At 38.1% G+C, this 12,137-nt stretch overlaps 1 protein-coding gene across 1 annotated transcript in view; it reads right to left on the bottom strand.

Moving 5' to 3' along the window:
• LOC107557119 (teneurin-1-like) overlaps nucleotides 1-12,137 on the bottom strand; it is a 208,840-nt gene that overhangs the window by 41,252 nt on the left and 155,451 nt on the right. The window contains exons 17-22 of the mRNA XM_016240450.1: nucleotides 9,771-10,032; nucleotides 8,557-8,824; nucleotides 5,962-6,105; nucleotides 4,315-4,564; nucleotides 3,783-3,803; nucleotides 1,503-1,735 (exon numbers count right to left, since the gene is read on the bottom strand). Of these exons, the coding sequence (XP_016095936.1) occupies nucleotides 1,503-1,735; nucleotides 3,783-3,803; nucleotides 4,315-4,564; nucleotides 5,962-6,105; nucleotides 8,557-8,824; nucleotides 9,771-10,032 (1,178 nt within the window). The remainder of the gene's footprint in view (nucleotides 1-1,502; nucleotides 1,736-3,782; nucleotides 3,804-4,314; nucleotides 4,565-5,961; nucleotides 6,106-8,556; nucleotides 8,825-9,770; nucleotides 10,033-12,137) is intronic.

The following is a 12,137-nucleotide window of genomic DNA, read 5'->3' as shown; positions in this document are numbered from 1 at the left end:
GAGGGCGGGGGCTAGAGTGAGGAACGGCCGTAGGGCTAGAGTGAGCAGAGGCCGGGGGCTAGAGTGAGGAACGGCCGTAGGGCTAGAGTGAGCAGAGGCCGGGGGCTAGAGTGAGGAACGGCCGTAGGGCTAGAGTGAGCAGAGGCCGGGGGCTAGAGTGAGGAACGGCCGCAGGGCTAGAGTGAGCAGAGGCAGCGGGCTTGTGAACGGCGCGGCCGGCGGATTCGACGAAGGAGCGTCCGGAGGGCTTGCGGCAACCACATGTGACGACCCCGGGCTGGACTCCACTTCGTCCACGGTGAAAGCCGATCCAGTGATCCACAGCGCAAAGTTGTTGTATTTCCTCAGCGACCGGATATCGTCCTCTTTTGGAAGGCCAAACAAAGTAGTTTTCGCTTTCACAACGAAACACACAGCGCCTTCACGACATGGCGGCGGCAACAACAATACTACAGCGAGAATAAAAGTTATGCCTTCTTTCTTTGCGTGAACATTTTGGCAGCATTATGCAAATCTTCCCACATAGTGACGCAGATATGGGGGGGCGTGTTAGAACGAGCCGTTTTAGGTAGACGTGGCTGACTCTTAACTTTTATAAAGAATATCTCTTTGGATTTGCGACTTTAGTCTTTGCAACTTTACAGATCTTCTTTATGCACCAAGAGCTTGCAACACTCCAAAGAGAAAGGAAAAATTGAAATCGCATCATATGACCCCTTTAATACTTTGGTTGCAGTCTATTTGTGTGGACCCCTTCATGGCCTGAGAACATAGAAGGTTGGATTGCAGTTACTGAAGCTCTCAGCATTTCGGTCAGAGCCTGTTAAAGATAATAAACTTCAGTAAAAACACTTCAACAAATGGAGATTACAGGCATTCCACCCCGACATGCACAACGGAAGGCTTTTATCCATCAGTTTGCCAGAAAAAAATGCATATGAATCATTGAAGTGAGTTTAAAAAGGCTTAAATCCATTTTAAATGTGATTTACAGTTTGATCTGAAACACAGCACTATGGAGAACAGTCCGAAATCAAAGCGCGGGCTCGCGCGCACACACACACACACACACACACACACACATAACTGCTCTGGGATTCTTTATGAATTCTATCCTCAAGGGTTTACAAGTAAGTGGAGGCTTTTAACTGCGACAGTTGAGTGAGTGAGTTTCTGTGTGAGAGAGAGAGTGCACAATGAGGCTTGAAGGATAAGAGAACATATGTGCCCGTAAGCCACGCCCCCGTCTGTCCATCAGCCTGATTGACGGGTTTAAAGAGACAGTGGCAGTGATGGATAGGCGGGACTAATAGCCGCTCCGCCTGATTTAGCAAAGAGGGAAGGCATCTTTCATTTATCTTACTTTTTCTAGTTTTCCCATTTCTCTCGCTGAAACTTGCCGTTATTTTTCTCTTCCCACCTTCAATAACCACTCCACCTCACTCACTCACTCTTTCTCTTTGATTTCGGAAAAGCAGCATGTGTGTGCACTGGATTCTCACCCCTGGGGTTACTGAGTGCCGCTTCAGTGGCCTTGCCTCCATCGCCACACTGGTTCGGGTGGAAGGGTGTGCACTGCTCCCCGCTGCCAGCCACCACCTCCATGTTCCTGCTGAGATCTTTCGGTTCAGTCAGAGTCTTCAGGCGGTACAGCTTCCCGCTGCTAGTATCTGACAGATAGAGCGACTCGCGCACAGGATCCATAGACAAGTAGTACTTATGAGCCGGACTAGAGCTGGAGAAAGATAATTTTAACAAGGCTTAATGACGAAGGAGGGCTACACACATATTGGCAACATGCTTATGCTAAAACTATTTCATAAAGTCTGAATCTATACCAAAAAACAACCACACACAGACTTGTGCACACACAAGGATAGAGTAAAAGACCCCTCCAGGTCTCAGTGCCATGCAGAAATTTCAATTATTCTGAACCCAAGCCCCAATCAAAACTCCTAGCCCCACCAGTGCGTCGGACCCCTGCCAGTCTATAATCTTCTTTTCCTTTCCTTCCATCCACTTCTGCCCTAACAGAAAATCTACCTGCTACCTCTTTCTCAACTGTTCCTTAGGCAGAATGAAAGGAATAAAAAAAAAAAAAACGGATTTCCTAAAAGGGCAAAACACTGTCCTCCTCCCCCCATCAATAGTGAAATGTTAAAACTCATTAACAGATCTTTCAAAGCTGTTTTGTTTTAATAATGGTGATAAGTTTCTGTAGCTCAGCTGTTAGCAGCACAAAGGTCATGGGTTCAATTCTCTGGGAAAGGTCACTGATGTTACTTTTGATAAAAATGTTGCACAAATGTAAGTAGTTCCCTTTCAGTCGGTCACTCTCGACGTCACGTCGGAGGACCGACGAAATGTGCATTGGCTCGTTTAGTTTACACTCGAAGTAGATTGGTCCCTCTAAGCGAGATCCCAATTTCGTCGGTCCTCCGACGTGACGTCTCCGTTCCCTCCTTCAGGGAACGAGGGTTACATACGTAACCGAGACGTTACTCCACAAAGCCATTAACCAAATTCACAATAGTACTCAAATGGTAAAAGAGATTTCTCTCAAAGCTGTTTTTTTGTTATAATAAAGGGCAAAAGCTGCCCGTCAAGTTGTCTGTGTTTACTGACAGCCTGATGAAATTGAAATGTTAATACTATAAGGTCCTTCTGAGTCTTTGCGATGTTGAATCAGACATTGGTTTGATCAGAAGCGTTATCTCTAAAATAAGGCTGAAGGTAGGATTTCCCCCTTGCTGTGGGATGTAATACTGTGTGCAAACACACACACACACACACGCAAAGATAAAGGATTACAGTGCACTTGTCAGTGTTAGTCTGTGGGGCAGAGGTCTATCCCACACTCTAACTCCCTCTCTGTGGGGGGCGCCGTTTCTAAATTCACATGAATCGAGGAAGATCTACACGATTAACGGGAGACTGCGATGTGGCGCTGCCAGCGGATTGCTGAGAAAAGCTGTTAGTGTTCAATCCATTGACCAGAAAAACGCCTCAGATGGATTCCTGACCACACACTGAAGATTACAAGCAACAGTAGCCACTGTGGGGCTTCAAAAACATGTCCACAGATACACAAATACACTAATATGTGGGTGCACACACAAAAATACAATAATATACACAGATGGACACATAATTACAAACATATACACATTGAAATACCATGCATTGAAATTAAATGATAAAAGATCATTTTTAGAAGATAATAAAAGGTGGTATGCTCCGTAGTAATTAAAGGAAAACTATAAATAAATTAAATGGATAATAAAAAAAAATAATAATAAACAAAACAAGCCATGCGTTAAAAGAGGGGACAATCAAGTCAACAAAGGAATAAAATTGCAGCTTTATTTGTAGGTTTGAAGGAAAAGGCTTTAGTCATTAAAGCTTAGAATTAATGGTATTTATTGACTGAAGTTTTGGGGTTACTAGTATTTTTAGCATTAATGTTATTATACATAGGAAAATTTATGTTTAGAGCATTACTGTATTGTGAGTTTGATGAGAAAAAAATGACAAAATATGTTAACTTTATTTTAAAGCTTTTTTATGAGAAAAGATCCGGTTTTTGATTTAATTCTGCTGACTTACTATAGGGGCTGCTGCCTCTAAATTTGTTGTTTTGCATTTGAGACTTGAGTCGCTTAACTTCTAGCTCCTCCAAGGTTGATGCATGGATGAATGGAGATTCAAAATAAAAATAATGAATTCAAGCACAGGTGCAGTGAAAGACTACATGGTGATATTGGTTCTGAAAAGAAACATACCTGTGTCTAATATCACGATTTCTGGATGCATTACATGGAAAAAAAATGTAAGTCAACAATTAAAAACATATTCCTCAGATGATGTTCACTATTATGAAAAGGTTTATAAGCTATAAACAGCGGATATGAATTTCTTTTTACCTCAAGTAATTTTTACATAATCTAATAATGAAATAGTTTTTATTTTTATTAAAACGGATTAATTTAAATGTCACTATGTCACCATTTGATTTGATTTACTTAAATATTTCAAATGGGTATATGAATCAACCTTTTTATATTTTTATTAAAAAACCTTACAAATTTAAATTTCTTATAAAAAAATAAACTAAAATAAAAACCACAAATCACTATTAGTAAAATAAGTTATTTGACACTTGATATTCCTACAGTAAATAACCAAATAAAAGCTATTAGCTTAAAAAAAAAATCGAAATGACATACAACAGTTACTTATTAAAGAAATATATAATAATAAAAAATCAACCGGGTTCAGAACTGACTGATAATTTGCTGATGGAAGACAGCAGACCTGAGCTCCAAGATGCTGATGGTGAATCCGTTGGGCAGAATCCTACGGATGTAGTTAAAATCGCCTACATACACACTTCCATCCGAACCGCAGGCCAGAGCGATGGGGGCAAACAGCTTCTGCTCCACGGCTGGCCCGTTGCAGTTTGGACATGGGATCGCACGAACCGCCCCTGTCCCCATCACTGTGGAGATGACAAGAGGCTCCTGGGAAATAAAGACATTCTCTCCATTACCTTTATGAAGGATACCTGCAGAAGAGAAAAGAAACAGAATATTAGATTGAAGCCTTTATATATCAATGATGAAATGTGATGATGCTAAAAGACCCAGTAGAAACAAACTAAAGAAAAGAATGATACAAACTGCCATCTAGGGAGCTCTCAGGAGCCAAATGATTTATTGACCGGGAGGATGTTAGATTTAAATGCGCTCTATGTTGGGTATCTTTTTTGGTAAACACTGCTATGTTGCTATCTCAAGGTCATGGGTTAAGCTCATTTTTTCCATGAACACATGAAGGTCCAAGGGATCAACTTTTCATTTTAAAACAGTGTTGGAAGCATTTTACTATTTTGGTATTATGAATAGATTCTTTTAGCTCTCAATCTTAAAGGAGTAGTTCACTTCCAGAATGAAAATTCTGTCATAATTTACTCACCCTCCACTTGTTCCAAACCTGTATGAGTTTCTTTCTTCTGATGAACACAAAAGAAGACATTTTGAAAAATGTTGGAATCCAAACAGTTGATGGGCACCATTGACTTCTATATAATTTTTTTTCCTACTATGGAAGCCAGTGGTGCCTATCAACTGTTCGGATACTGATACTATATTTTTCAAAATATCTTCTTTTGTGTTCAACAGAAGAAAGAAACTCATACAAGTTTGGAACAAGTGGAGGGTGAGTAAATGATGACAGAATTTTAATTCTGGAAGTGAACTACTTTAAAACATGAAAATGCATCATAAAACAATTATTCAAAGATGATATAAAACTATGATAATGTAAAATAAAGTGAATTAAATATTAACTGTGTGAAAATGACTTTTTACACTAATTATTACTATCCAACAGTTGTGTTGTCATTTCCACCACGGCCAACAATCTTGCACTGCCATTTTATCGAATGATAGTGTATTTAGTTACAAATGAGACAATTGTGTTGGTGGAGAGCATGCTCGAGATGAAATATGAGATGTGAAAAATCAAGGTAAATATCATTGTGAACAGAATATTTTATGTATCATCTCTAACTGTAAGCTGTAATTTTGTTACACTAAAACTGTAAAAACATTAATTAATTGTGTGTATTTAGGGTACAAGGAAACATAGCCTATCATTTTATTCCAAAAATGCCTCAAATTAAATTTTCTTAATTTCCACCACAAAATGAATGTTGATTTGAGATATGGAGGAAATTAATTTATGACAGTTTTAGGGCCCAAAAACAAAAATATGACAGAATTCTCCAGTAATGCAGTGTATCTGTTGGACATTTTAGAAGGCAAAGTAAATAAACAAATGATCTGAAAGTGTTTTAATTTCTAAAAGTACACAGAGCCAAAAGTGCCCATAGTTGAAGAAAACACCCATGTGCATGAGAGTGTGTGTGTGTGTGTGTGTGTGTGTGTGATAATCCCTTACCACTCTCCATGTTGAGGACATGGTGTTGGTTCAGTGTCCATCCGCCCAGGTTTGATGGCATTAGCTCAAAGCCCTGCAGCTGAGCAACTCTCTTCTCCCAGAGCACAACGTCCAGACAGGATTCATACTCGTATCCAACAGAGACTGTCATTAATTCACACACATACACACACACAAATGCAAATGCCAGACTTAGCCCATTAAATATCATCATGATCATCATCATCATCAACATCATCATCAAAATCCAAAAGAGACAAACCATCACCATCATCAGAATAAACAAAGTTACCTACTCACACACTTTCATTGGTAATTCTTCATTTTAAAGTGAAACTGTATCATTTTAATGCATAAATTACCCAGTATAATCAATAATTACTGTCATTTTACAAGATTAATTAGACTAATATGAGCTAATATATAAAATCTTGATACTATTTATCATTTAAAAATGTATTTACCTAACTGAACAACATCTACAAATACCTTACTCTATAAATGTGTCACGTCATAGGAAAATGTTTAAAGAGCTGAATCCATCCTCGGAGTTAAGTGAGCAGCAGTTTGCTACAGTATATGTGGATAAATTATATTTGCTTCAGTTACAGTTGTGTTAGGAGGATTAATAATAATTATTAACCAATAATTATATTTGCCTATTTGCAAGGCAAAGATCCTGAGTCATGAAGATTTTTATTTATTGTCTTTCTACCTTTTAATAATATGTTACTGTCAAACCGTTACAAGCACTATATTAGTATCCTGTAATTTGTGAATAATTTCTATTTGTGAAAAAAAATCAGCTGTTCGCACATATTTCACACATTTGTTTATTAGAACCGTGAAATGCTTTTGCTTAATTTTTTCTAATTATTACTTTAAAACAGGAGTTAATTTCCTCCATAATAGCCAGTGATTACTAATTTTTAGGCATTATTCAGTAAGTACGTAAGTGTGCCGTAAAACAGAATGCTCTTTTCAATGAGCAAAGGATGATGGATTCAGACTCTCAGAAGTGTCTGATTGCTGTCATTGTGATGGATCTCGAAATAATGGAAAGGGAGATAACGAGAAAGTGGGGCTGCGATCATACAACAGAAGGATAAAGTTGTCAGTCCTGCTTGGAGCACTAAATATGGTTGTTCATACAAAATTTTGTTACAAAAAACAGTGACAACCGCATTCAAGTTAGCTCCTTACATTTTCCAGGGGTCACAACTAAATTTTAGAAGCAAGTTCGATTGATTTGTGCTGTTTGAATGGAACCACACTTGACAAATGGTAGTCAGTCGCATCATTGATATACCCAGGACATAAGTGTGAGCTTTGTAGGTTATTTTCTTGCTGTCAATCATTAATATTAGCTAGCTGTCAATCTCAGCTTATGAGAAATGATAGAAAAGGGGTATTGTGAGGAAGAATACAGCTCTCTGAGGGATTGGCATGATAATGTACATGACATTGTTAATGTATTTGGTCTTGGCGGAATAGATCTGCTACGCTGCTGCTGCAGAGCAAGTAACGAGACTTGCTACTGCCAATACATCCATAAGCAATGGATGCTGCAAATATAACATACATGAAATAACCCCCATATAACGTACATGAATTACCTCGTAGCAGATCTATACAGGTGGAGCTGGGGAAGGTGGAGGGTTTCTGAAGCTGCAACTGCTACGGGAAGCACTAGTCCTTTATTTGAATGTTGAGCAGCGAGCTCATTGGCTACCAATACAGGAGAGAACCAATCAGCTGTGCCATGGGATAATGATGTCATTAGGTCAGATTAGGTTAGACCTATCGGACTGCGCCATCTAGAGTTTCATGCCAGAACTCTGTATTTGTCAGTCCTGTTTGGAGTCCTAAATACAGTTGTTCATATGCAGGTCAATTATGAAAGAAACTATACAGCTGTGCCTCTTGCATCTTATTAAGTACCTTCAATCCAGTTGCTGTACTTAATCGTAATTATTCACATAACTTTATTTTTACATTTTATTTCATGTGTAATGGTTTTAATACTATTCAAAAGTTTAGGGTCAGTAAGAGTTGAAATATTTTCAAAATAATTATCTTATGCTCACCAAGGCTGCATTTATTTGATCTAAAATACAGTAAAACCGAAAGATTGTGAAATATTATTACAATTTAAAAATAACTGCTTTCTATTTTAATATATTTCAAAATGTAATTTATTCTTGTAATGATTTGTCAGCAGCCATTACTCTGGTCTTCAATTTCACATGATCCTTCAGAAATGATTCTAATATGCTGATTTGGTGTTTAATTATTATTATCAATGTTGAAAACAGTTGTGCTGCTCAGTATTTTTGTGTAAAATGTGAGACTTTTTTCAGGATTCTTTGATGAATAGAAAGTTCAAAAGAACAGCATTTATTTGAAATAGAAATATTTTGAAACATTAATAATATGTCTTTACTGTCACTTTTCATCGAGTTAATGCATCCTTGCTGAATAAAAGTATTCAATTAAAAATGGATCTTTTGAATCATAATGTAAAACTGAATGAAGGCTTATCTACAAAATAAAAAACAAAAGTTAACTTTCACACACATGCATAGAGACCCTCACCGTGTGCCTGCACTAGCCCCGTGACCTGCTGTCCATAGATGTCGGTTTTATTCCAGGAGAAAACATAAATGAGGTTTGGAGCTGCAGGAAATGATTTCAGAAGCTGCCGACCCTGGACGGCCACAGACAGATGGACTTTGGCCAAGCCTGACGGGAGGGTGGAATGGGTCAGAACCACCCTCAGGAGAGCCCGATAGCCTGGAGCTCTGGAAGAGAGGTAGCTTAACTTCAGAATAGTAGCAGGGATAACCACCTCCTCTTGGACCACCTACAGAGAGAAAGAGACAGAAGCAGACGTGCAGACGCAAAGAACAAAGATGAATTTGGCAGAGGCACGGTTAGAGTGAGAGAAATTAATTGTATTTCTATTTACTGCATGCACTTTCCATACAGAACAAAACCCGAGCCAATGACCATAATGCTGCCAAATAAATGTCCCATAAACACAGGTTGCAGTTCTAACAGCCTACAGACACACACAAGCTTTGTTCCAAAACTGAGTGAGCTGTCTCGCTGTCTACTGCCTACATAGGCTACTGCCCTCCAAGACAGCATCTTAACTGAAATGAATTCTCATGAGGGACTGATTTGAAACGCTCTACATAAGCAGGACTGTGTGAAAATTACCAAAAAAATCCCTTGATTTCCCTTGATATTGCAATTACATTGTTAATACCAGAAATAAAAATACTTGTTTTTGTGTGGGTGACTGAAAGTTATATTGTGTCTGTGGGCTACACATCTAATTTTAGCTGAGAACTGTGTTCCTGAATTACTTGCTGTTTTATTCATCAGTTAACTTCAGAGAGTCTGTTTTCTTCAAACGTTGAGTAAATTATACACTCAAAGTGAGCAATGCATCAATATTAGAACGTTCTCATTATATTATAATCAACAAAGGTGTCAAGTTTGCACAGTTTCACGCAACTGAGATTTGGACTCTTGCAAATGCTCACTTTATAATTTAAAAAAAATGTCTACACTGTAGAAAATTTATTTTTACACTGTGTTTATGCCTGGTTGATTATAATAGGAACATTATTCTTTTTCTAGCACCAGCTCACAGTTTATATCAGCTATTACAGGTCTAACACTGCAAGCGAGCAGTTTCATGTGTCACATAAATAGAGTTGAAGTATACAAGTGGTACAGTCTCATAGCATGTGGCTAAGATATTGCATCCAGTGTTTTCTGAGAGTGAATGTGTCTTGCACCTGTAGTTCAGGTAGGACAGTTCCTCTGTCCTCACAGTCAGCGGCGAATCGCGGGAGGGGGGAGGAGAGAACAATGGCGTGTGGACTGATCAGGTTTTTCAAGTCACAGACAGGTGGTTTGGACTCAGCTCTTTCCATAAAAACACGGTCCAGGACCATGAACTGGTTCCAGGGAAGCCAGACAGACCGAATCTGGGACAAAAACGGGGCTCGCTGGAACAACAGAGTCACAGAGATTCCGCCCACTGCCAGAAGATCAAAACTAGTAGGAAAAACAAAAATACAAACACACTTAGAAACAAAGGTTTACCGTTTTTCCATCCAGTTAATATACAAGAGAGTGTGTGTATGTATACAGGACGTATACTGTATGCTATAAATATATAGCTTTTATTTGTAAAGTTTGGGGTTGTTAAAATTTGTTAATGACATTAAAAGAAGTCTCCTATGCTCATCAATGCTGCATTCATGTGATCAAAAATACAGTAAAAATTGAAATGTTGTAAAATATTATTACAATTTGATATAGCTCTTTTCTATTTTAATATATTTTCAAATGTCAAAGCTGAATTTTCAGCAGCCATTACTTCACTCTTATGTGTCACACAATCCTTCAAAACTCTTTCCAATATGCTGATTTGGTGCTCAAGTAACATTTCTTATTATTATCCATGTTGAAAACTGTTATACTGTTGAATAATTTTGTGGAAACCATGATTTTCTTTTCAGGAGTCTTAAAACATGAATGTAAATAGAACAGCATTTATTTAAAACAAATTTCTGTAACATTGTAAATGTCTTTACTGTCACTTCTGATCAGTCTAATGCATCCTTTTAAAGCAATTATTAATTTTCTTTAAAAAAAATCGTACTGGCACTAACTTTTGAACGTGTATTTGTGTCCCGTGCCGCATTAGCTGGGTGCCGTGGCAACCAGCGCTCCAGCTCAGTTTTAGACAGCATCCTCCTCTATGTATTTTTTAGCCTCTAACTGACCATTTTATAAATTCAGCGGCAGCAAAACCGTCAGAAGGGTCAGTAGCTTTAAGAAATACACTGTGGTCTGGAAACGACTTCTTTCCCAGTACTTTAGAGCTACAATAACATCAGACAATATAATTAGCTTTTATATGCTACTGTTCTGCACAATAGTCTTTAACCACTGATGTACAAGCGTTTCAAGGGTTAATATCCTTAGAAAATGATGCCATCCAATAGAAAAGCTCTCTGAGCCATAAATTCATATGTCTTCCTAAGAGCTTGCTATCTCTGTGTTAAGATCCAGTTAAAGTCGTTTTCCCCAATCAAAGCTAATGAAATGCTGTCTCAGACTTAGCATGTGGCTCTGGTGTTAGTTAACGCTAATGCGGCTCCCCTCCTCTTCAAACTGACTGGCGGACCGAAGCTTGACCACTGCTTAACGGAATGGACTTCCAGCCTGTGTTTTCATGTCAATCAAGGGATTGCACTCAATGGGGTGGGGTCATGCGATAATCTGAATCATGCCAATCCAAATGTACTGGGATTATCCAATAGAAACCATTTGTTTTTGGAAGGGGTGGGGAAAGGTAAGGGGTTGACATTTGCACTGGACATGAAAATACTCAAAGCACTCAACATCTGATGACAAGATCACAAGCTTGGATGAGAAAAAAAATGCACCTTGAGAAACAAAAAAACATGCATGAGGAAGGAATGAAGGCACATCAAATGTACCCACAGCTGACTGTGAGATTATACGGTGAAGCCAGAGAAGCTTGTCTTCACACCTGGCTGCTAATTAGAAAATTAATTCAGTGAATCAAATCAATCTCTAAATCCACGGGCTTGTAGGTACTTTTGAATGATCTGAAACTGCATGAGACTGAGAATAACTGCAAAAGCAAAATGGACGAGATGGTGTGCTTCAGTCAAGCCTAATCTTGAACGTGTATTTGTGTGTGTGTGTGTGTGTGTGTGTGTGTGTGTGTGTATGTGTGTGTCCACTTTAAATATCTGGGATTTATAATTCAATATAAATATGAAAATAAACTTTTTATTTTTAAATATCCTCCTGAGAACCAGAAATAAAAAACTTTGTGAATTTAGTATTTTTTCATGTCACTACGTTGTTTAGAGCATAAGAAAAAAATGGTAAAATAACATTTTTGAAAAATTATATTTTATTCATAAGTTATGATATGTCCTCTGTAGAGGACACCAGGACTCAGTTTTTCTAAAAATAAAATGACAAGAGTAGAAATGAAAAGGAAAAAACAATGGGAATTTTTTTTTAATCGCCAATCAATTTTTAGGTTTCAGGATTTTTTTATAACTAACTTTGTTTAAGGATGGTTCTCAACTATGTTATAAAATATATAACAAAAT

Source organism: Sinocyclocheilus grahami, unplaced genomic scaffold (assembly GCF_001515645.1).
Source record: "Sinocyclocheilus grahami isolate Dianchi unplaced genomic scaffold, SAMN03320097.WGS_v1.1 scaffold589.1, whole genome shotgun sequence".
Lineage (NCBI taxonomy): Eukaryota > Metazoa > Chordata > Actinopteri > Cypriniformes > Cyprinidae > Sinocyclocheilus > Sinocyclocheilus grahami.
The sequence above is the reverse complement of the archived record's forward strand: the minus strand, read 5'-3'. Positions and strand labels throughout refer to the sequence as shown.